This window comes from Symphodus melops, assembly GCF_947650265.1.
Source record: "Symphodus melops genome assembly, chromosome: 11".
NCBI classification, from domain to species: domain Eukaryota; kingdom Metazoa; phylum Chordata; class Actinopteri; order Labriformes; family Labridae; genus Symphodus; species Symphodus melops.
In genome coordinates, this window is record NC_136701.1 from 20,482,912 (window position 1) to 20,509,611 (window position 26,700).

Sequence of the window (26,700 nt, forward strand, 5' to 3'; positions counted from 1 at the left end):
TATTACTAAAAAGGAACAAGAACACAGTCTGAAAATAAAATGTCACTCACAACATTTCATCAGCTTTTGAAAGGTTTAATGACATTCACAAAAAAAAAACATTACAGTCCTTTCTGATCCAGCATTGTGGTTAAGCTCCTATTTTAGGCCAAAGGATCCCCTGCATCACAAGCAATGCTTCATAATAGAGTAAAATCTAGTTCAACCCCAAAATACACCATCATGTCATACAGTCGAATCAATTCCTTTCTGAAACTAAATGAAGATGATGCCATTCAAAAAGAAAGAGCTATTGTTATGCAAAATGATTTCCTTTAAATGTGCATCCCTGCCAAACTGAGTTTATAAATGTCTCTGATTATGCTGATTGTTAGCCCCCTCATTGTGTAATATTACCACAGCATGATCCTGTCCAACACAGCTAGCTGTCCTCTGCTCTCCGACAGACCTGTGGTTGCTCATCAGCTATCAGCAGGAGATGGAAGAATGCAATTTGACCCGCTTACCCACCAAAACTTTTCAGGTGATGGAATCAAAAAACAGGCCACTTATGTAGGAGTGTGGGTCTCTAAACATGGACTTACATGTGATGACTTATTACATTTTAGCACTGAGATAAATTGAAAGACAGATAAACATTGATCCCCACTTAAGCTACTGTTGACTTTAAGTGACCTACCTACTGTTTGAAGATGAACTCACCTTCTCTGTTAGATCCATTGAGATTTTGAAGTGGTTGTCATGGTTATGTAGGAATAATTTGGATTTCACTTTAAGCCTCACAGGGCTTTCTTAATATTTGTAGTTTTTTTTTCTTTACATAATAAAAACAATACATTTCAGATTTGATATTTCCTTTTTTTTCAACACATACTGCATTAACCGCAGTATGACTTTAGCAGCAAAAAAAATCCAAAAAAAAAATCCACATATAATGCAGATCTGCATAATTCACTGTTCCACATTCAACATGATACAGTTTTGTGCATTATGTAAATGTGATCGATTACACACAGCCCTACATCCTATAGCTGTAATGATAAGAAAGATTATGTTAATGAGACATTTTTCCAGTATCTACAGTGATGATTTTTAGGAAGAAGCATGCTAAATATTGATTACATTACATATTGAAAAAAATGTTCAGAACATGTTCAGAACTTGTTCAGAATCAATGATGAAATCAAAACATGGACAGCATGACTCTACTTTAGTGGCATGGTCTCTTTAATCTGGGATTAAAGTTGATTGAGGGCAGACATGAGCAGTGCCATCTTAAAGAATCACGCACGTGGAGCTTGCTTCTCTTGTACATGTGACCCCACAGCTGCTGGACAGCAGGCAGCCGTTCACATCCCATAACATCTCATCTGTGCCCTCTAGAGGTCATCCTCTGTTCAAAAATGTAAACAATGAGCTGCACTTTTATAAATCCGACAGGCTACATAATGCAGCTTAATATTACACTGTGAGCATTATTATATATAAATTACAAAATGATCAATAAGCTTATAAATCGCCAAGAGGTTTTTTTTGCATTAATGATTTTTTTTTATTTATTTTTTTTTACTGCATTTAAATCAATAATACTATCACGTTTTGCATCATGTGTAATGCATGTGACCTGTCATGTGTCACTAACATTTTTTTCTTTTTCAGCTGGTGTTGATCTAACAGGAAAACTTCACCTACACTCAATCCTGCTGAATACCTCCTCATGTTCTCACCCAGGCTACTAAGCATCCTAGTTTTTGGTGACAGGTACCCTATAATCTGAGTTTATAGATTCTACTGCTAAAGTCAGCACAACAGAAGTCTAAATGAACTGAACTTTGGATGGAGTTTTTTTTTAACCCTTTGTTGTTTCACATTTTTAAAATGTATGAACTGATTCCATACTCAGCCTCGCTTTTATTTAAACCAAACTGAAGTAAAGTAATTAGAATTAGGGGGGAAACAGGATGTCATAAAGTAAATTCTCCAAGGTGTATCCACACAGGGAAATTTGTATAATATATAATCATGTTTGCTGCACTGTTACTGCACAAAAAACCTTTACAGTTTGTGTAATAGTTACAGTTAAGAAGACCTTCATACAGCGATACAAATCAATGAATTTACGAGATGACAAGCTTGCAAATCTTCTTATGATAATGTATTGATGATATGGCTCTGGGATTTAACAATATCACATCCTTAAATAGGTACAGTGTAATTTAAACATTAAGACTGAAAGAGTTAAAGACAGCCTAAGCTGTGAGCGATGAAGTATTATAAATTAATATAACTGAGAAGTTAAGTGGAGAAGTGAAGCCTTTGGTAACAGTCTTACCGAACTTTGGATGGAGTTTTGTTATTTTTTTAACCCTTTGTTGTTTCACATTTTTAAAATGTATGAACTGAATTTCCCTCGGGATCAATAAAGTATCTATCTATCTATCTATCTATCTATCTATCTATCTATCTATCTATCTATCTATCTACCTGCGTGTTTAATGTATGTAGTTTGACAGTCAGCCAAACTCCATTCAGTGATGAGTGAGTCAGGTAGTTAGTTGCTCTTTGATTTATTCACCAGATTGAATAAGAAGTAAAAGCTACAAGACAAAAGAAAATGCACAAATTACTGTCACACCTAAGGTTTAGATAAGGAAATACAAACAACTGACTAAATGATGAATGCTGGTGTACTGCAAATATATAAAAAAAGAATAGTTGTCGCTAATGCTTTGCTACATGCTATACTCCCTCAGATGCATTACATAAAACATAACAACAAGGATAATGCCCTAATAATCTTTACTTACCACACTCAATATTTTATATACTTGCTCTGTTATTACATTTATGAGGCTTCGTTGGTATAAATCCATAAAGGGGAAGGAAGACCATCAAGGGGAAAGTGGGGTCAGAGAAGACAGGGAAGCTGTCAGTGCATAGTGTAGCATATAATCATATACAGCAGGAGCTTTGACTTCTAAACTAAAATCACTCCACGTCTTTAATTCAGACCGCTGATATCTCTTATTGTGATCCTGTAAACATACAAAGAACATAAGGTGTAACAAGTGTTTTTGAAACTATTTCAGTGAGGGTCTTAGGTGTGAAGTGAAGCGTTCACAGGACTGCTGGTTAAACTTTTACCTGCCTGGTTAATTAGTCAGTGTTTCATTGGTGTTAGGAAGGATGTAAAGTGGAGTCGCACAGAAACACCTCAGTGCCCTCACACACACTCATACCGAATACTCTCACAAGATTAAAACCTCAGTGCAGGCTGGCAGAGATGGCAGAGACACATGGACTAATGATCATGCTGCTCATATTCTTGGACAAATCTTCATGGACAAACTCAAAAGGTAGTATGTATTTCAACTTTGTAAAACCGCAGAGGGCAGTTTCTTTTTCTATTTTAGCTTATTGATAATATAACATTTTAGAGTTTTAGCAAAGACTACAAATCTCTCCAATAAGCTGACAGTGTCAGGCTTTGTACCTATTAAAAAAAACAGTATAAGCCCAAATAATGATGTTCATCTTTGCAGACATTAGACACAATCACATTTAAATCTGCAGAAAACACATTACATGAAAACCTTGATTTTTCTTGATGTTGCAGACATAGAGGTATTAAAAGAACAGACACAAATGAGAATATATGACAAGAACTTGAATTAACAATGATAGATAAACTAAACAATAAAAAACCTGAATAAAACTAAAATAGTAAAAATATAATTACTTAGACCAATGTCATATTAGGAGCGAATGTCTTAAATTAGGTGCTGATCTTTGCATTGTTAAAGCAGGCAGGCCAATGATTTGGGTGAAGAAGTAAATCTTGTGGCCAATATTTGACTCCAGTAACAGTCTGTAAAGGTCAGATATTGAGGAGTTCTGCACGGATCTAGTTTAACTACAAAAGTCAAATATCTGTGTCGCCTCCAGTTGAAGAGCAACAATAATGATTCAGCTCTGTAGTTTGTGTAATGTAATTTAGTTTTCAATAGCACTCGCTCCAACCACCACAGCTGCACTAAGACCTTGGTGTTACAGTACTCAGCTGTGACAGCTGCAAACATCTGGGGGAAAATAAGTACACACACATCAGGGCGGAAATATGACTGATAAAAAAAGTAGGTCACAGAGGTGCCCAAGTGTTGATAAAAGGAACAGATCTGAGCAGAAATATGCTCATTTGTGCCTTTAATTATTTAGTTTAAAAAAATACTGCATAATGTCACATTTGAAGCAAAGATTAAGACATCGATGCTCTCAAGTAATTTTAGTAAACATGCTTAAACCTGGTCAGCTCACCAACGACAAACACCAACCTCTTGAGTCTGACTGTAGCTTTTCCATCTTGAAGTCTTATTACCAGATGCAAACGTCACCTGTATCATCCCCGATGACTGCATCCTGCCCTGCAGCTTCAGACCCACCGGCACTGTGGTCATCCACTGGTACAAGCAGCAAATCCCCGTTCACAGCTATTACTACAACAAGGACCAGTTTGGACTTCAGAACAAACACTTCAGTGGAAGGACGTGCCTGTTTAATTCCCAAATCCCACATGGAAATGCCTCCCTACTCCTCAGGAGGCTCAAAGTTCAAGACAAGGGCAGGTACAAGTGTTACACGAGCACACGGAAAGGCAACCAGGAGATCTTTGTCAACCTGGAGGTGAAGGGTAAGTTAAATCTGTCAATATGTAAAATGATTTAAAGAGAAGCTGATTCAGTGGATAATGGGGTTGCTCCTAGTTTGTATTTCCATAATGTGTGTTTTTAAAGTCAGAAAGGATATTTATTTCAGTTTGAAGCAAAATATGGAAAGATCAAGATTGTGTGTGTGAAACAAGGCTTCAACCTGACTTATTGGACTGCATTCGTTAAACACGATAGAAATAGACGATTATTGTTATTTACATTTCTTAATCAGTGCCATAGTTTAAATCACGTTCCAACTAAACTCTCACACTCTTGTCTTTAACGCTTTCCCTCCAGCTCTCATCCATTCCGTTGTCATGGAGATGACTGATAGGATGGTCACCTGTTCCTCTCACAACATCTACCCCATCCCTCAGGTGACATGGGACTCAGACCCCGCCTCTGCCCAGGAGGCCCTGGAAAATTCAACCATTAAAATCACAGACCACAAGGGTCTTTTTACTGTGGTGAGCACGCTGAGGATTGTGGGTAATATCTTCAACATGACCTACTTCTGCTCTTTCATATCTGCTGACAAGAGCCAGGTCTGGACTGCCTCTCGGAAAAATGCAGGTGTGGTTTGGTAATAATAATCATTTGATCAGGTTTAAGTTTTCGAAGAGAGCGTGTTTTATGTCAATGCGACACAAAAAGGTAAAAGAAATATATCTTTTCAGACGATATCACACATGAAGAGGGTCATGCACTGTCTATCCCTTGCATCGCACCTCAAAATCTCCAGAATTTCTCCCTCACCTGGACCTTCACCCCGTCCAGTGAGCCCACTGTCATCCTGAGATATGACACAAAAACCAGACACACCTTCAACCTGTGGGAGGGAAAAGCTACTCCAGACCAGGACCTGCTTCCTCTGGGAGACGGATCTCTACTTCTTCACAAGCCAGACATGGAGGAACACTCTGGCACGTATATATGTACCTTCTCAGGGCTGCAGAGCAAACACATCGTTCAAACCAGAGTAAACATCACCGTTTCATCAATAAGTGAGTATTGCGTCACACTTTTTGTGGTTGGAAAGGTACAGGCATACATCTAGGGAAGACAACAGAAGTGCTGCATTTGAAGAGGATGTGCGATGTTTTGCTCTGCAGGTGTGGATGAGCAGAGTGTGCAGAGGTCATGGTGGAGCACTGCAGCTTCTGTAGCTTTCGTCTCGTTCACCATCATTGTAGCTCTCCCTCAGTGTGTGAGACAAAGAGGTATGTGAGAGAGACAGACATTAAACATGTTTGTCCAAAAAATGATTAAAATAAGATTAATAACCTTGTTGGTATGAAGATGCAAGATTTTTTTAGCACAACAACAGTATTGTAATGATATTGGTAGTATTGACAAATGTAACAGTTGTTGGGAGTAGAGCCTCAAATCAAAAGCAATACCTCAGAGTCTTCTTACTGCATGACTTATTGTCATTTTCTGTTTCTCATACAGGGATTAAAACCAGAGCTGCCTCACACAGACACAATGGAACAAGCCTTGTCGAGGGCGGCCCTTACAAAGACATACAGACAACAGCTTCATATATAATCGGACAACATGGAGCTGAATGTACCGGACTACAACTACAGCGTGAAGCACAGAGTGAACTGGCAGGCAACACGGCAAACATAGCAGAGGACTGCCCTGTGGATTTACCACCAGGTACTGAAATAAAACAGGAAGCAAGATCAGCAGGACCACCTGAGGGAGGAAATGATGGGCTGCAACACTGTTGTCCAGAGAGAGAGGGATCTGAAAACACTGAGCCTGGGAATCATAAACCATGATGTTATTTAAGCTGCTGGACATGTATGAGAAACACACAGTGGAGAATGTCACCCCCCAACCTATGAACTAACTCCAACAAAGAGATCCATCCTGATCAATTGGATGGGTGTTTGTGTGTACATTTCATTAAGAGCATCCTTTTTATTGTAAACATTTGTTACAACTATTATTAACTATAAGTTATCTCTTCTTTTTGGTCAACCTTTAAAAATTAAAAAAACTTATTGCAACCTCTCCTGTACCATCTGTTATCTGACTCGTTCAAACTGTGTGGCCATTTGTTTGATATAGATTTTGGACAAACGTTGAGACGTGTGACTACACAAAGACTTGCCTGCATTACACCACAGCTCTCTAATCAGAGACTCACCAACAAAACAAAGACTCAAACATCTTATTCTGAGCTTTCGATTGGACGTTAGGACTAATCTTCCAATTAAACCAATTAAACTTAAATGTGTTGATTTAGATAAACTCTGCTAACAGCTTTGATGTGGGAAGTGTCCGCATTGAGGTCTACCGTAATTCAGGAAATAAACTGCAGGGTGACCATACAGACCAGACCCTCTGGCACTGGCTTTTTTTGTTGTTAGTGGTCAGTAAATACATGTTTGTTTATTGTAGCAGTTTATGTTTACAGTGGTTGAGATTGGGATTTAACTATCAGCTACTGAGTCTCGTATAGGAACACAAAGGGCAGATGAGAAACATGTCTGTCTGTTAAGGTGAAAGAAGAGTTGAAAGGATAAAACTGAAGCTGGAAGAAAACAAACTTAACTGCTCCACATCAAACACAAACAACTGTCAAATGACTTTGGCCTCTTGTGATTGGGTGAGACATTTGAGACTTCTCACGCTGTGAGTCAGACCTCCCGACAATTACCAGAGTTGATTTTACGCCCACTCTCACAATCTGACACCAACTTTTTTTTTTTCTCCATTCTCTCCCCCCTCACCATGTTTTTCCATGGTCTTAATTCAGCTCTCTAGAAATCACTCCACACATGGTTTCAGTCTCTAGTGTTTAAAAGTGTGCATACACAAACTCACAGCACTTGGCAGCAAATGTCCGTTTCAAATCGTACCTTTCCTCAAACTTTCTTCGAGCGGGAAGTGCAGAGACATTCCAGCGCTCAATGACAATTACATTTTTATGTTGGCAACACATTTTAAGTGTCCCAGTTTTCAAAATGAGAACCTCCTGACATTTATGTGTCATTTTGAGTTCCCAAGAGAGAGGTAGACAGACGTGCATGTGTCTGCGGGGTTGTGTGTGTGTGTTAGCTTTAATGACAAAGACCCCAGCTCCGTGTCTGGAAGTAATCATCTGATCCAGGCTGTACTGCACAGCCCCCTCCCAATGATGTAATTGGAGTTTTTTTGGCGTGATCGTTCAAGATCTTTAGGGGATTTTTCCAGAGTTAACTTTTCATTCATTCTCCTCTCTTGAACGATTGGTAAATAGCTATTTGATACCAACGTCTTATTTGAAATAGCAAATCCATCAGAAGAATCCCAGGTTTGGATGTGTTTATTGTTGCAGGATGTGTAGGCTAATGTCTCTTTCTTACAGTAAGAGGTGTTTTTTTTTCAGTCTTTGCTGCTGTAGAGGGGGAGAGAGGTTGGCTGAGTTTCAAACACAGCGATGGGGCCTCCTTACCTCCTCCACATACTGCTGAAACAACAATCTAAGACTCAAAACTTGTTTTTTCTTTTTTACCACTTTCAGCCCCAATGTCTTCTCTTACTTTTCCCTGATATATATAAACACACACACACACACACACACACACACACACACACACACACACATACACACACACACACACACACACACACACGGGATTGTGGGAAGACTCAAATCATGGGAGTTTGGTGTTTGTAAAAAAAAAAATCCACCATTACACAGACTGAATACATTGAAGACAGAATGTAAAATACTGAAAGTATGAAGGTTAGAAAGTGTAGTGTGAGCAGTACAGTTTTGCAGTAACTCTGGTGTCTTCATGCTAATATGATGTAATGTTAACTTGATCCTTCAGTGTATTGATTATTCTGGGTTCTTAGGTCAGTAGCCTAATTACTACAGAAAAAGAGATCAGGATTTAGAAGTGATTTAAAAACTGTTTCCATTAAACACAATTGATCACTATGGAAGCCCTGCATGCAACCATACATGTTATGTTATTTTACGAGCTGTTTCATTTGAGTAATTTCCATTTTTGTCTTGTGTATCTGATATTTCAAAGTTGCAAATGCCTAAAGAACAGAAATAGGCTTAACTTACTTTATGTCAATGACGTCATGACATGGCATGTCTGGATCTGGGACATTGCAGTGAGCCTATTGTTTGATTTAGTTTTGTTATAATTAGATAAATTAGTACTTCACAATGGCTAAACCACATTATTTTAATCCAAAGACAACGAGAAAGATCAGTGAAGATCTCGAGAAAACGACAGGAAATACCTCATGTACCTTATCACAAAAAAAAAAGTGGGACTGTTTAGGGCTTCCATATGATCATGGTAAATAGGCTGATAACATACAATTAGCAATTCTTGTATTTTTGCTCATATGTGGAAATCCTAGACAATGAAACGCATTTCTGCGTCTCACCAGGAAGAGGCACCAACCGCGCATGAGGTCGGAAAGTAAACACACTCCCCCTCTTTTCTCCAGCAGAAAGTTGAGATGGGAGGGGAGACAAGGGGAGAGGGTCTCCTGTCTAATCCTTTGTCATGGGAAGACTTTACTCCTCAGTGCAGAGAGAAAGAGACAGAGAGAGGACTGTAGCTCCAACAACGTGAGAAACGCGAAAAACTCAGGAGCGACTATGTGAATGAGAGAGGGAACAAAACGTAAGTCATGATACTCTTTACGCAGAAGTCGTTTAGTTCATGTTTGAAACTGAAATCTTAAATCGGTACTTAAGTGATGCTCTGGAGATTTAAAAAAAGAAAAGAAAACGGGACTGCGATTATTCAGCATTTGTTTAAATTACAATATTTTTCGCACCAGCTGTTCTCCGTGTAGTTTTGTGCTGTGTTGATCTGCTATGCATCATTACAAAATGTATAATGAGAAATACTTTACTTTTGTTTGATTCACAAATATCAGTAAGCCAAGATGTTGCAGAGAAAATGTGCAAAAGTCAAGTATATTAGTTTTGAGTTTTATTTGTTTGTATTGACCTAGAGCACCTTTTAATACAATACCAGGACACAACAAAGTGAAAGCCTCTTTTAAGAATCTGGTACCTACCTTCTCCAATCCATAGAAGTGAAAAAAGAAAAGGTAAAAATGCCAAAGTACTAAAATTGAAGTCCTAGCCTTATTTCTCTTTAATGGATTTCAGATTTGTTTGTGTAGAAGGGGCCTTCTGGTCTGAGCAATATGGATGAACCAATCATTTAGCTGATCACTGGAGAACATTACTTCTTTACTTGTGTATGTATTTGCTAGATTTTGTTCTGTCACTACAAAACTGTTGTTGGGTTTTAGGTTTTTGGTCATACAGTAAAAAGCTACCAGCTATTTCTGGAAAGTTAAACCACATATTGGCTATTTTGATGATTTTTTTTAAAGACCTAATGGCTATGTCAAACAAATAGGGTAGATGAATTAAAATCATGAGTTGCTGCCCTTATTGACTTGATTCAAACCTCTGAAAATGTATATTATCTTAGTCTAGAAAGACTTGCATGACAGCAGTTTGAGCCTTAATCAAGACTATTTTATTTATCTACACAACATACCGTTACCTGTGGATGCTCCTCCAGCTGTTTACATCTCTCTGTTTATAATCTGCTCTCTCCTGCTGGCCTGTGGCCTGGCTGAAGCAGTAAAAACTCTCTCTCTCTCCTAACATGAGGCTCTGGGTTTCTCCCCCCTTTTTCAGTTGGTCTGGAGAATGAACTCATGCTGATTGATTGTGTGACAGTGTAAAAGGATACCCTACTTCCTGTAGGACCTCTCTCGCTCTCTCTCTCCAGACAGGAGGTCGAGAAAATCTTGGATCAGGCATCAGTGTGTGTCTGTGTGTATTGGTGTGTGTTCTGTCTGTGGATTCAGGAAACAGCACTGTCTGACTTTTAAATTCCCTCAATGGAACCAATACTCTCAATGTGTGATCATATTTGATTATTATGAAGAAGGGAAGTTGTATTTATTGTGCTATTTGGTCCATCTACATCTTTTCACTTTATTTTATGATTATAGAAGAGAGTAAGACCATTTTGTGCTGTTTGATGTTCAACATAAGTGTGTGTCAGTCAATCTTTTTTGAATCACCAGATGTTACTTTATATAAAAAGCAGGTGTCAAATGTACTCATATTATTTAGAGAAAACGTTAATCAACCAATCAGCAAGAGCTTATGACCTCAGTCAAGGAAAACTTCCTTTAAACTTGGGTTATTTAGTTGGGACCAGAATTACTTGCCGTTTTAGCAAGTAATTCATAATTTTTATGTTGGCCCTCAATGCCTGTCTCAATGCTCAGGATACTGGGCCTACCCTCCGAGCTCTACTACTCCGATGTAAGCAAGCATGTCGGCTGTGTCAGGATAAAATAGGCATATTGACCAGAGCAACTGTAATCCCATTCAGCCCGAGCATCTGTCTGTAAACGTGGACGGAGGACTTAAGGCTACTCTGCTAACAATGCTAACATTAGCCAAAGTTTAATAAATACATTTTGAATAAAAAGTGCTAGATTTTGTCTGTTTTATTTTGAAGTGTTTTCTTCCCTTTAGAGTAGAAATGAATTGGTCTGTCGGTGAATCAGTCTGAATTGAAATTTGTGTTTAACCCACAAGAAAATTAGTCGCCCAGGAGAATCTCACTTTTAAACCTTTAGCAGAACTATGCTCTTTGCCATCTGCCAATACAGGAATTGCCCACAATGTATAAGAAAGGAGGAAAACCGTATGGAGACAGACTTAAGCCCCTTCACACATGCACTGCCCTGCAGCTGCATGTGTAAATGCAAACAGACTTTTCCCTGGCAGCTTCCCAGTGAATATTCTGCAAGAAGTCTGGGTGAGCTGATTGGTGACGGCAGCGGCTAATATTCAGGGAAAGTATGTGCAATCAAGTGGGCAAAGTTGATGATGCAGCTGCTACGTATCTTTAAGCACATGAAGAAGCTGCTTTTTATTTCTACTCGCCACCATGTACTTTTCCATTCTTAGACCTGCACACACATACTGCAACAAATAGTGCTCTATGATGGCAAGTAAAATAAAGATACAGTAGAAACAATAAAGATGTTACAGGTAAAGATTTATGGTCTTCAAAATTGTAATGAAGTTTCCAGCATGGCCTGCAAGAAACTTAGGATCCTTCTAAGTGATCTTTGTCCAGATTTACCCAGTCTGAACCTCTCACTATAGCATGTGTCACTTTGAGTCTGGGGCTCAGAGGGAATACTTTTTTGAGTTGGTCATGAGCTGAAGGCGAAAAAGATCAAGTGCTGCTTTTTAGGACTCAGCTTTTATTGGCAACACAGACTGAGCCAGACATGAATACTTTCCTCTGGATCTGTTTTCCCACTTAGATTTTTGTGATGCTCTTTTTTTCTGGGGGTTAAAAATGCACATCTGAAATATCCGCTTGAATTGAGGTATTGTTGTGGGGTTTTAAGAGTGCCCACAAAGCATGGATTCAGCTTCCACTGAGGTTCTTTAAATCATTTGTTTCCAGACTAAAAATGGGACTGCTTGAATATTAATGCAGGATGTGAGAAAGGACAGTTAAACTGCTTTGTAGGCTACTTACAACATTAGCATGAAACACATTCACGAGACATGAACATATTAAATGAAAGAAGATGTTTTATTCTTGACAAGTCTCATAATAGTGATTCTTCATCTCAGGAAACAAAGTAGACCGGGCTCGTCATTCTCAGGCTGAATCAGAAAAAGAAGGTCTGTGTGATGAACAGCATGCTGCCTCAGAGGAGTGCCGTCGCCACAATGAGCTACAGCTCAGGTAAGACATCTCTCAGGATACTTTTTGTAGTTTTCTGTTAATAATCTAGAAGTCTTTGATATTAATGACTTAACATGGGTTATTTTATTTTGGGAGTAAACTTGAGGTATACGTCTTCTAACTATGGTGAAAGAACAGAGTCAGCTGGGTGACACATCACTCAGACCTGTGTCTTCTGTATAGCAGGTTCATTTAATGATTTATAAAACTTCCCTACCCCCCCCCCCCCCCCTTTTTTTAAAGCTCTTCTGCAGTTCTTGCCAAAGTCCTCCCAAGTCTTTCATCTGCCCCCGAATCGACTTCTATTTTCATATGAGAGACAGATAACAGATATTCACCTCTTTACTGTTCCCACATCCTGAAAAGACAACAGCAACAGTAGGATTATATATACATCTTATAACTGATTATCCATCACACCAACTGTGATAAAATGTGTATCTATAACTCAGGCCACCTCTCCACTCTGCTTGCTAAGGCCTGCTAAGGAGGAAGGTGACCTCAGGGGTTTTCTTGCTGTCCAGACTGTGATGCATTCTGGTTTGTCTTGGTCCACCAGCATTTTTCCATTTTTAGAAGAAGCTTAACCTCTGATTGAGCCAGTGTTTGTGTTGGGCTCAGAACTGTACGAGTGTACATTCTTTACTGGTTTCCCCCCCTTACTCAGCACTTATGTGATAGTGTGTCTGCTCTTCGCTGATCTGGTGCTTATTAAAGCAGTTACATTGAACCTGACACTTTTACATAGTCCAAAAGACACAAGATTTCATGCTTTACCAACTTGCTTCTATTTCCATCAGACTGTGGGAAGATTGAGCACAGCAGCGGTGGCTCTGTGGGTGGGACAGTGCTGAGGGGCTCCCGCTCCAAGGCAGAGCTCCAGGAGCTGATGGAGACGCTGCAGCGCAGAAAGAGCGCTCTGGAAGCTAGTTTAAGAGCAGCCGAATGCAGCCGGAAGTACCTCAGCGTGCCTCCATCTGTGGGATCCCAGTCCAGCAGGCCTCTTTCAATCCTCAGCAACACAGAAAGACCCCCATCTGCCCCAAGAACTTTCTCCTACATGTCCAGCAGCAGTGTGCCTCCATCACCTCGCCAAGGCGAACGCCAACTGAGCTCAAACGGCCTGCATCGCCATTCTCACTCTCGCCACCAGTCCCAAGACAGTTTGCTCACAGATGGAAGTTCTCTGCTCTCCTCCTACGGGCCAACTTTACCTCGCTCTCCGCGGGTAAAAAGTGGAGCAGCCAGTGTGCCGTCGAGCCCCAGAATGAGCCGCAGGCCTTATTCTCAAGGCAGATCTGGGGGAGACAGCCGTCAAAGGAAATACTCCACTGGATCCCTCAACAGCCTTGGTCTTCACAGCCGCTCTCTGCCACGGCTTCACAATGCAGCAGACCCTCCTGCCTTGTCGTTGCCATCACGTCAGTCAGTGGGTTCCCACAGAGGAGTGGGATCAGCGGGGCAGCGGCGTAGTCTCTCCTCACTGGAGCAGCCGCCAGATGTGACGGTACCAGCCAGCATGCCAAGCACTCCCCGAAGAGCCAGCCTCGCCTCTCTGAGCTCTCTGGGAGTGGACGTGGACGGGACGGGTTTGGATCTGAGTTTTGGAGAGAGAAGGTTATCTTTTGGGAAAGGTGGGCTGAGTGCAGGGCAGAGGGTGGGCAGCATCAGCTCCTTAAATGGCAAAGAAGAGCTGAGAGATTATCATCAGCATCAGAGGGACGAACGACTCAGGGAGCAGAAAGTGCAGAGATTGGTAAGCTTCTTTCTGAATCTTGTTTATTTATTTACTGATCGTGTTTTAAAACCTGCCAGTTATCATTGTACAATAATAAAGTGTGTATCAAACGTCTACAGGAGTGCCAGCGGCTGGAGACCATCTTAAACCTGTGCACTGGGCTGGGCCATGTGGAGAGAGAGCCGGCTGTCTCAGCTGTTTCCGACCTGCAGAAGATCAATAAAGAGTTGGAGAAGCTGCAGGTGTCAGATGATGAGTCAGTGTTTTCTGACTCTCCCAGCAGCACGGCTCCAGAGAGCAGCTTTGGGGCCAAAGCAAGCAGAGACTTCCAGCTGTCTGAGGAGCAGCAGGTCAGCCAGCATCAGCAGAGCGGCTACAGAGAGGCCAGGTCCCACTCACCTGTCGTCAGTCTGAACAGCAGTGCCCCTTCGCCCTCCACCCACCACAGAGCCAAAGTAAGTCTCACCTCATCCATGTTCTCAAAATCATCAGATCAGGAGGATTGAATTGAATATTGCCAAATTTTTAAAAATCTGGAATTTAATTCAATCTCAGTCGATCATCTTAACTAAAAGAGTCCAAAACTCATTCACTTAGGAAATGTGGTTAAAAACTGGTCTTGATATTGTAATGACAAAATGTAACGTTTCATTATAAAGCCCAAAATCATCTCAAATGATCCTTGAAGTCTTTTACAGCAGGACAAATGACAAAAGTTCTGCACCTCTGATTCAATGTATGATCAAGTTAAATAACTCAGGTGAGCATCTTTTTTCATGGTAGGCCATTATTATTTGATTCTTTAGTAGCTCAAACCAGCATGCAGATATGGAAAAAGCTAGAAGCTAGAGATCAGAAATATCTACTGGTAAATAAGATAGATAGGAAATGTATTGTATTATATGATGGATTATTTAAACAGAGAGGTGGTCACTGAATCATTGAACCCTCTCTTCAGCCTCTATCTCAAGCTGGTCCTGCTACAGTTAAAGTGTAAATGTTTGTGAAGAGAGGAGTGAGTGATGTGAGCACTAAAAGGACACGCCCCCTCCTGTGGAATGCAGTTTATCACACTGCTGAAACATTGTTGATCTTTGTTTGTTTACCTGATGTGATATCAGCTTAAATACTTTCCATTCCTAAGTTCATTTGCATTTGGGTTTTCTCTACTCCAGAGATCCTCATTAAGAAAAACCTACTGCTGATAATGAATTCCAGTCTGACCAAGTGAGTCTGAATGTGTGAGCTACTGGTAACATGTTTTTTTTTTTTCTTGTCATTTTGAGTGTGTCACATTTTTTATTTATTTTTTATTGGTGCAGACTTTTTGTTTTGTTTTCTAAGAAACGACGAGCGGGATTGAAGAGGTTCATGTGGTCCGTATAGCATAATCATGATCTAAACAATGACAAATGTAGCCGTGGATTTTGTTTTAAACTGGATTTGTCTGGATGAAACGTGCAAACATTTGTGGCTTTAAAAGACGCTGAGTCATTTGACGACAACACATCAATGGCACGATGGTTGTCTACAGTGTTTGTCTTCCGCTGCGTCAGTCCACACACATAAACAACGGACATAGATTTCCAAATCATTGGGCTTTTAGTCGGGAGTACAGTAAGTGCCTGCAGTTTTCAGTTTGTACATTTCCTGTTTATCAGCCTGGACAGAGACATAAACAGGAGGCTCAGAGTTGTGAAAGACCTCCTCACAGCTCTGTCTCATCTTTCCTCGACTCATCAACTTATCTAATGTGTCAAAGTTATAAAAAAATACGAACAAACGGAGGATCTTGTGAATTTTAAGAACATAAATCACATGGCAGCGTGGATAAAATGCTGTAATTTAATCTCAAAGGCATGCCACCTCCTTCACTGTCTCATCCTTCAGTCTTACTGTCTCCGTTAAAACCTTGCTTCCACTCCAGAACGACCTCTTAGTGAGTCTGGTTTTAATGAAGAAGTCCGAGTTTTGTTTCGGCTCTCAGTCTTTCAGAGTCTTTTCTCTTCGGGCGGGGGGGGGGGGGGGGGGGGGGGGGGGCAGGAAATGACTTTATCCCACTGAGAATTAGTGGGCAGATGTTTGTGTGTGCAGTGTGTGCTGGTTCTGTGAGTGGAAGAATGCTGGTGTATATGTGTTTCAGAGGCATTGCGTTTTTCCAGATGTTTTGAACCTTATACAGCGGCTGAATGGACGGAAGACCTTGTGAAAGGGGAAAAATGTAGTTAACACATCATCACAAGTAATTATCCACGTTTGTTTAAGATGTGACAGACACTAGTAACTGACACCTCGAGTTTGTAAAAAATGAAGGTTTTAAATTGAGACCATCCTTTCTGCGACGTGTCGATAGTGACAGCAGTTTACAGACTCCTACAGTAATGCTGCGCCCTCCATCTCCTGCATTCCTCACAGCAGTTTGTTCAGCCGAGGAAACTATAAATCCTGGAGCTGCTGGCCACAAAAACTATCCTCCTGACTCTTTAAAGGAAGAGTAGCTTATATAAAAAAGGATCCTTTAACTGCACCCACGTGTGAATGAATATGAATGGACGTTTGTACGACTTCGGGGGAAGATGAAAGAAGTAGGAGGACTTTGGCATGAACTGTAGTCGAGCTAACAGATAGATGTTTCCATTACATAAGGTAGAATAGAATCCTGCTGTCAGTGATCCAGCCTTGGATGACTTGAAACAGCAGCTGCTTGTTGAATTAAGAATAAAAAAGATTCTGCTTGCTGGGAAAGACTTTAACAATCTCTCATATTATATAAACTCTTCTGATTCAATCATGAAAAGAAGCTAATGTAAGTCAGAGCCGTCATGATTTCATAGAGTCCCTCTGGTAATTTACAATCATGTGACGTGTCCTGTAAAGCCAAGCATTTCTATAACATTCCTCGTGTCACTGCAGGCTTTAGAGAGCGTGCAGCTGAAGCAGGAAGTAACGCAAATAGAGGAGGAGAGAATCCAAGTCCTGAACAACATCGAGGAGCTGGAGCAGAAGATCAAAGACCTGGACAACCAGATGGAGGAGTCTGTCAGAGAGGTACGCAACAGCTCAGCACAGTGCGACAGGAAGTAAACACAACTGATGCGAGAGCAGCTTGATGCACACTACCAGATAACTTTATTTATGAAGAGTTAGCTGTTTGGGAGAAATAAACGTACTGTAAGCTTCAAACGTACTCTATGTATTTGTTACTGTTTCCAGCTGTGATTATACATATTTGTTCGGTGTATCTTTTTAACATTTACCAAACTTTTATAAGTAAGGCTTTTATTTTTCCTGCAGGTGGAGGTGGAGATAGCGCTGCTGGAGGGGGAGCAGGAGTCCGAGATGACCCAGCTGCAGAGAGAAAAGGAGCTTCTGGACCGACTGAAGGAAAAGATTCATAGCAGTGAGAAGAAGAGCCACACTGAGAAGTCACAGGTAAAACAATTACTCTCAAAGGTTTAAACCAAGTAAAGGTATGAAGCACTTAAGATAACGTGATTACTTTATTTATTTTTCTCTTATTGTAAATTGGGCAGGAGGGGTCAGAGGTGAGTCAGGGGGAAATCCTGCATGAAGAAATGGGTGAAGTTGCATTTCCTTTAAAGAGGACGTATTATACCCCTTTAACATCTTTTCAAGCAGTCCCCTCTGGTCTAAATGAAACATCTGTACTGTGCTTTAATCAAAATATATCATGAATCAAGCAGCAGAGGAGGTTTGTGACCCTGTGTAAACCGTCTCTCTCAGAAGGCTCTGTTTTGGTGTGTGTGTCTCTTTAAATGTAATGAGCCCACCACTCCTCTGTAAGGACAATAAAAATGGGAGACCTACACAGAAGTTTTGCTCTAGGCTCTTGGTGGAGATACCAGTGAAGGGTTTTTTTTAATTTATTTTTTTACCAGAAACCAACTTGTGATGTCACAAGTTGAATAAATTTGAAACAGAGCATGTTTCTCTGTGTTGTAAGATTTATGCAAACCACAAAGAACTGGATGGATTTATTTCACATTCTCTTGGTTGGTAGACACTCAGGTTACCAACATGTACAGTATGTTCAAAAATCATGTAAAAGTAGATTTTTCACAACATGCCCCCTTTGAAATCGAAAGAAAATACCTACAAAACAACAAGTAAGCTGAAAAAAGTCTTAAGTCCTTCCCAAAAATAGGTGATAATACCATGGAGCCTCCTCAAGGTAAAGGAAGCAAAACAAAAAAATAGACAACAAGCAAAATTTAAATACAATAAACATCCTCTGTTTGTTTTTATTTGAGTCATTTAATTGATCTTTTTCTTGTGTTGAAGGCATTTAAACAAAAGAACACTTTGTTTTAATAGAGACCTGTCAGCTGATCTTTTTGCAGCAGTATTTACGTGATGAAAATCCTACTGAGCAGTGTAAAGAACTGTTCATTAGCACTGAATTACATTCTAAACCCTCTCATTTTCCACCTGTACAGTCTGTTTTTTTTTCTTCTCTTCCCAATTTGTTTCTTTTCAAATTGTTAGTATTCTTCCTGATCTTGTTCTGTGTAATGCTGGACTTTATCCTTGACTTCACATGTTACCACTTGTGTTTCTGCCCTGTAGACACACATATGGGAAGAGGCCCAAATAGTTACCACATGCAGGAAAAAAAGTGTTAGATCATCTGTCTCCAATTAAGTGGAAAAGGACAATCACCTGAAACCTGAAACCACTTGGAAGGACATGATATTTAGCACACATTACATAACTCGGACATTCATCTTAAGTCATTCTACAGCAGACGGTCGGTTAAATGCATCAATCTACTTTATAATAAGCATCAAATACTGTGCAAATAAAACGCCATCCTGTTGCTGATTCTCATTTTAAAGTTTTTCCTCGTTCCTTGAGCGCAAATGACATCATCTTCTCTTCCAGTGCATCCTCATCTGTTGTCGCTGTTGCTGATTATTGTGGGTCTGTGCTGTCTCTCAGGAGGTGGAGGAGCAGACGAAAAGTCTGGAGGATTTGGAGTTTCAGAAGCTGGAGAGAGAAATTAATCAGGATGAGGAAAAAGACAACCAGAGTCAGGAGCTGCTGCGAGAGATCGCCGAGTGTCAGCGTCTCACTGTGTCACGCAAGGTACAGAGAGCGAGTGTGTATGTGTGTGTGTGTGCGCATGCAGCTTGTCATGCATGTTAAACACTGCTGTAATGGCTGGCACAGCATCACTTAAAAATGACTGATTCTCAGCCAAAAAGTACATTATAAGTAATGAAGCATTATAACAGAACACAGGCCAATAAGTTTATAAAGCCTCAGATCTTTTTTTTCAACTGTGCTGTTTTATAGTTTAGAAAAAGTAGATCTTTAGTGCCAGCATGGACAGCACAGTTAATTTAATCAGTGAATGTAATCACAGTCACCCTTCTTTATCTGTTTTTTTTTTTGTATTATTATTATTATTTTTAGATTTTTCTAGTTACTCCATCTTGGTTTGTTGTCGTTAATCTTACCACAGGTTGTGCATGAAAAAAAAGCTGCAACATTGTGCGCTTTGCAGCACAAAGCATGAACTAATCACAACAGAAACAACAATACCAGCAATGGTAAGCATGAAAACCTGTTTGCATAGTTATAGGCCAAAATAAATCTGTACTGATGTCATGTTGACAGAGAGCGGAAACAGGCCACAGAGGTTGATTTAGTTGAATATGTAGTCATAGACGAACAAAAGTATCATTTTCAACAAGAGATTTTGCTTTTGTTCACTCTGCTGCCGCTTCACAATAAAACCCTTTTGTATTATAAACTACTATGACAGCATCTCTTCTTCGTATGTGTGTGTAGTGTAATTGGGCTGTTTTTTACCCTCTCAGGAAAGACTGATGACGCTGAAGAAACAGTCGACACAGATCACTTTACAGGCTCAGCAAGAAAGAGAAAATTTCCAGAGAGAGAAAAACAATTTGCTCATCATGCTTCAGAAGGTACGAGAGCTCGCTCTCTCTCTCTCTCTGCACGTTCATTTTGTAAATGTTTTATTTTGTTAACTCTAAGATCCTGTCCTGATGCCTGCAGGAGAGAGACAAACTGGCATCCTTGGAGGGAAAGTATGCAGAGTTGTCTGAGGGGCAGAACTTCACTAACAACCCTGTAGCCATTACAGAGGTAGGTATCAGTTACAGCTATAATCATATTTAAGATTTTTACCAACAGGGTGCTCCCATGTCTTTCAAAAGCATCTCCCACAGTGAACAATGGCAGGGGATAAAAATCATTTGTTATACTGTGCGCTCCGCAGCACTTGCACTCTCTGAAAGAAAGAAGAAGAAGCAGCAGCAGCAAAGAAAACTCCTCCCACCCAAGTGACGGCCTGTCTCATAAGAGGAGCCAGCAGATCCTCAACTCTTACGGCAGATCCCTCGGACGCACGCTTTCTCCTAAGGTCATTACATTTTAATCACAGCAGACGTCAAAGACTGAAAACCAAAAGATCCATCTGGGTTAAAATGGTGCTTCCCACTAATCCATGAGGCTGGTAATTCTCTAAAAACCTGTTAGTGTTTGTCTAATGTTACAGAGTAGGCCTCACAGCAAGAGCAACCAAGGGTTTCAAAGCTTAAAATGTTAGAATATATGAAGAAATCATTACCAAACAGAACACAATCTGGTTGCTCTCTCATATTTCTGGACAGCAGTGGAGGGGACTTCACTGCCCTCATTACTTCTATCTAAAACTTTCTGTCCCAAGAGAATGATCCACCCAGACAGGAATTCTCCATTTCAGTCTGGCTCGCCCAGCTGACTAAGTGCTTTAACGATGAGAGCATTTTTTGTAATTGTGTAAAGGTTGTAGATTCTGATCCTGAACATGATGTGTGCTTGGGCGTCCTCTTCAGGCTCATCTGCCTCTGTCCCAGAGCTCCAGCTGTGGCAGCGTCATCCCACCAGGCTTCAGCTTCTCCCCCCGGGACCTGAACGTCCGCCACAGGCCCAAGAGTGAGTCAGAGTGGCGGACTGTCACATGTTGTCTGCGTCAGATCTGTAGATTGCTGCATGTGAGCGTCTTTAAACCTCAGGCTTTATTCGGGTGTAAGGTCAGAAAATGTTGAAGGGATGAAGTCATCAGTGGCAGAGAGCAGAGACACATTTCATCCAATACTGACATCAAACACTGAATGTTTGTTTGATTTGAACGAACCTGCTAGATGGGAATGTTGTGATCTTAAGACTTATAACCTACAAACAAGTAACATATAATATCTTTGTTAATGGCAGTACTTCGGTATGCGAGCTATGGATAATTCATCAAATGTGTCAAATCAGGTATTTAAGATCATGTTTAAAGATAAAATCTTGTTTTGATTTTATCAAGAACGCCATGATGTTGACTACTACTGAAAACGGAAAACATTTATGAGAGCACATGCAGCTTTTTATGTATTTAAAGAGTTTCTCCTAAAGATGGAGGCTTAAACGCTCTGCCGGAGAGTGTTAAAGAAGTTCTGAGATTAATTCAGGAGGCATAAACATGTTTTTCCTGGTTTAACGAAACAGATTTAATATCATTATGATCACACGACACTGTCCCACTGAGCCAAAAAGAACATGCCTTCCTGTTGTCATCCAAATGTAATATTCTCCTCTGTCAGCAGGCAACAGCCATGCACACATGAATGAAGACAGACCGAGAAGGAGTGATTTTTGCAGAGGGATGGTCTCTGAGTCCAACGTCTTCCTGGACTCCTTTTCATACCCAGACAACTGCCAGACCTCTGACACGGTCAGTGTGGACAGCTCTGACAGCCTGGAGACCAGCTTCTCCGCCTGCTCTCCAGACAACATCTCCAGGTCAGAGAGGAAACACGATGCATACAGATGAAAGCCTGGAGAGGGCAGATACATGTGGGAAGTTGTAGCGTAAATCAATCAATCATTATGTGTATAGTGCCAATTCAAAACAAGTCATCTCGAGACGCTTTGCAAAAGATCATATAGAATAATACGCAGGAAGGATTTTTCTTTGTTTTCCTGGCGTTCCTGTTCCCGTCCGCTGAGGTGGAGGTCGGAGCACAGTCCGATGGGGTAGCTGGATGTAGAGCACTCAGTCTGATATCTTTTTTCTGACATATTCTGGAGATCAAGCAGACACAGAGGAGATGCTGTTTAAAGATCCTGTGAGGAGTTTTTTATCTCTTTATGATACAGACAGAAATAAATATTGCTGCCTCTATTTGACCAACTGCAAATATGACCATCAGGAAGAAGATCGATCATTTCCGTATAGTAAGTCTTTCATGCCTTTAAACACAGCTGCTGAGAAGAGTGAGGGTTGCCATACTGCAGAAACACCCTTTGTTGATATTTCCCTCCGCAAAGATGTTAATGAAACGCTTCTCTGTTCAAAGAAAGCAATGAGAGATTATTGTGTATAAAAATGGACTTAGATGTGTACAGGACAGGCTCAGAAAAGAGTTGACAAACACAAACTGAAAGATCCTCACAGGAGCTTTAAAGAGACAGTGACAGAGACACAACATATGATTTCTAGTTCTCTCAAAAATGTACATACACATTTACAAATTCATTCACCACCTTGTAAAGGAATTTGTAGGGAAGGAATTTTGCAGTTTGGACCTTCGTGTCCAAAGACATGTAGGTGTCTAAACTTAGACACAACTGGCTCTTTGTCATGTTCAGGGGGTTATCCAGAAAGCTGGTGTTAAAGAATGCTCAACCACATGACGTTGACTTCCTGCAAATTTAAACAAAAAGCATGACAGAGTTTTGATTCTGAACATCTTTCTCTCTATGTTTGCCCTTTTCCCCCTCAGTGCCAGTATGTCCAATATGATCAAGATTGAGGAGATGGAGCGTTTACTGCGGGAGGCCCAGGCGGAGAAGCACAGGCTCCTCGAGCATCGGGTAAATATTAAAGCCCACTTGTTTTTTTTTTTAAAGATACAAGTGTTTTTGGGATAAGTATTAGCTTTTCTGTGGCATGTGTAGGAGCGTGAAATGGAAATGCGCAGGCAGGCTCTGGAGGAAGAGCGGAGACGAAGAGAGGAGCTGGAGAAACGCCTGCAGGAGGAGACGAGCAGAAGACAGAGACTAGTGGAGAGAGAGGTGAAGCTCAGGGAGAAACAGAGATCACAGGTATACATTAAAAAAGTGAAGTTTTCATTTATTGTCTTTTTATAATGTACATTCTTCTCCAAACAAAGAAGAATACAATGTTTACATCTATTTTATATTTTTATTACCACAGTCCCGACTGTTGACCCGCTACCTCCCGGTAAGGAAAGATGACTTTGATCTTCACGGCCACATTGAGGCAGCGGGACACAACCCAGATGCCTGCTTCCACCTGGCCATCACTGATAAAACCTGTCGGGGATTCCTGGTCAAAATGGGCGGCAAGATCAAGACCTGGAAGAAACGCTGGTTTGTGTTTGACCAGAATCGCAGGACGCTCACCTACTACGCAGGTCAGTGACTCCTCCTTTCAGTTCTGTGTGGGAAACATGTGAGATACGTTTCTGCAACAGGGATGTCACTTTGATGCATTAGATGCCGAGAACCAGACTTGGATTACAGGTTTGTCGATGCATAAACAGCTCTGTTTGTATTCTCGGCTGCAGACAAACATGAAACCAAAATGAAAGGAGTCATTTACTTCCAAGCCATAGAGGAGGTGTACTACGACCATTTGAAGAACGCACATAAAGTAAGTCCCTTTAGGATCATGTTGATGTGTTTCATCAACCACGGAAGCCATTTTTATTTGAATACTGATGACATCCTTCTCTATTCTCCTTCCGTTTTTTCACCTTGCCCATCTCCCCTCTATCTTCTTCTTTCTTCACCTTTTTTCCTCAAATGACATTCTTTTTGGCACCCAAGAGCCCCAACCCCTCACTGACCTTCAGCGTGAAGACCCACGATCGGGTCTACTACATGGTGGCTCCGTCGCCTGAGGCCATGCGTATCTGGATGGATGTAATGGTAACCGGTGCAGAAGGACACATGCATTTCATGGTGTAGCCGATCCCAGCAGGTTACAATGACATTACTCTGTTGAAAGCTGCGCCAAGTAATAAGGAAATGTGCAGCATTCAGTTTGTTAAAGGCAACAGGTAACAGCAGTATGTTGAGCTGAGACAGATGATCATCAGGTGAACAAACAAACTTTTGTTTACGCATCATGTGATTTGAAGTCTTTAAGAAAAACTCATGCTCTTTAATGTGATCATGTAAAACACTACATACAAATTATCAACATTTTTCACAATAAGCTATTTAGTATGTTTTATTTTTATTCATGTACCATAATGGTTGGAAACATTCCTTAACTTTGCAAATATTTCGCTCTTTGACATTTTCCCCTCTCGTTAAATATCCTCTCAGAGTTCTGGTTTGAATTGTTGACTACGGTACACACTCGGGCTGCTTCTCCGTAACAGATGCCAGTTTGGTCATCAGTCTTTTAAAGTGTAGGTTATCAGTTATTCAAGCTCGGGTTTGCTTCTTTTCTTTCTTCTTCCATAATCTCCTGTTATGATAATGAAGACTCAGTTATGATTGGACTAAGTGTTACTTTATCTTACACTAAGATTGAAAGGTTTTTCTTTTCTATGTCAGTTCTGTATCTCACATACATGATACTGAAGGGGGTCACAATGTTGTGTACTCCCTCTATATTAAGTAGCAAAAACTCTATTTTTTATATTTTAATCGTGTCTACATTGTTACCTATGATATATTCAAATATAATTTTGAAAGTATTATTGATGGTTTTTTTGTGTTAATTTGCTGCTTCTAGACTGTCAGCACAAGCTGGTCTTGTCTGCCTGCTTAATGCAGGCCTGAATGTCCATCATCAGAGTTCCTTCAACCAGATGCCTTTCTGTTGCTTTTCTTCATCTTGCAAATTTAATTATTGAAGGAGATATAGGCACTTTTACATTTTGTTGGGGTTTTTTTTACAGTAAATTAGGCAACTTGTTTTTTTGTTTTGTTTTGCTTTTTTTGTCAAATACTGTACACTTACCTTGAGAAAATGTTGCCCAAATCTGAATGTTACCGTGTGTCATGTGTGACACTGAGCAGCTGGCTCCCTCGATCGTCTGTAGAGGCTGCAGGCCTGATCGGATGAGGCCATGTTGTGCAGCAGCGATGCTGTGTGTACTGCGTCACCCACTTGCTCCACAAGACCTGACAGCGAGTGTGTGTTTTCACCAGCAGAGGTCCTCAATGCAGAGTTATTGCTCTCAAAATGACGTAATGCTCAGGCTGCTCAGTCTTCACTGAAATAGAGCAAAATTCACTGAGCGATTATCCAGCCTTTCAAATATGTGCATTACATTTTATAAAGTTAAAGATCTGCTTCTGGAAGCAAAACAGAAAACAAGATCATTTATATGATCTTGAGTATTTTTATATATATATATATTAAACATATAATACATTTCGACATGTGTCTTATTCATTGACATTCAGGAACTTATTTGATTGGACTGATTAAAAAATGATCACTTACACACCAGCTGTTGGTTGACACACTGCAAAGGGCGAAATAGGCTGCAGAGCTGACGGTGTTACAGATGAGCTGGTGCCTGTGCTGGATGATTCTCAGAGAAAAAACAGTTTGACAAGTACACATCTCATCCACAACCTTTATGAGACACAACCCTTGAAACCAGACAAACAAAAACAGTTCAGGATATTTTTAAATAAGTTTCATGTGATATATTTTGTACAAGAACAATCGTTATTTGATTATGCAAGTGCTTTTTATAACTGTCATTTGTACTGTTTAATTAAGATTAAGAATAAATCATTTTGATTGTGAATCATACTCGTGAAATGTTATGTTATCACTTTTACTGAGACTCGTGTTTGTTGGTGATCATGTGAGGGGTTGAATGGGCTAAGATGGAGCAGATGAAAGGGCTCTTTATGTAGGGCTCTCTTTAGGTAATATATTGTGTTTTATGGGAAGTAATTATTTGTCTTACACTGTTATGTAATGCAACACCATGAGACTCAAATGGCTTTATCATTAATGGCTGCACACAGGCTCTCGAAGCAACCGGATGTTTTCATCAAAAATCTTTAAAGAGGTTGCTTTGATCTATGTCAGTGATCTTTATTACAATCAATACCTCCACTATTAGCATTTTTTTGCTGAGTCGTTGATGCTCTGTCTGACAAAAAAAAATGACAAGAGATAAATTATTGAATAATTTGAATAACTTAATCGTTGCTGTTTTTGTGTATGCTGTAATAACTGATCTTATTAGCATGTATACTATGATTGTGCTCATTAAGGCACTCATGTTTTAAACTCCTCCTTCTTTCAACTCTCTCAGCCTTTCATTGGTTGACCTACTGGGGTTGGCATGGAAACACAGAATGAAGCATGCTAAATTAGGTGCAAAAGAGGCACGTTGTCCCTCCAGAGGCAGAAACAGACACTAACGCATACAGACCATAGAAAGCCTGGGTG

The 26,700-nt window shown here is 40.3% G+C and overlaps 1 protein-coding gene across 2 annotated transcripts; it reads left to right on the forward strand.

Annotated features, from left to right (window-relative positions):
- Positions 1-9,069: 9,069 nt before the first annotated feature.
- Positions 9,070-26,044, forward strand: phldb2a (pleckstrin homology-like domain, family B, member 2a). Of its 2 annotated transcripts, none has more exons than XM_079356004.1 (17): positions 9,070-9,355; positions 12,373-12,487; positions 13,288-14,243; positions 14,345-14,680; positions 17,139-17,273; positions 17,520-17,657; positions 19,185-19,331; positions 20,069-20,179; positions 20,271-20,360; positions 20,494-20,637; positions 21,092-21,191; positions 21,845-22,043; positions 23,027-23,117; positions 23,202-23,348; positions 23,461-23,680; positions 23,834-23,919; positions 24,096-26,044. In XM_079356004.1, exons 2-17 carry the CDS (start codon positions 12,433-12,435, stop codon positions 24,234-24,236), a joined length of 3,096 nt encoding a protein of 1,031 aa, XP_079212130.1. In that variant the 5' UTR covers positions 9,070-9,355; positions 12,373-12,432; the 3' UTR covers positions 24,237-26,044. The 2 variants fall into 2 exon arrangements, with proteins under 2 accessions (XP_079212130.1, XP_079212131.1); XM_079356005.1 differs by having other exon boundaries at positions 21,848-22,043.
- The last annotated feature ends 656 nt before the right edge of the window (positions 26,045-26,700 follow it).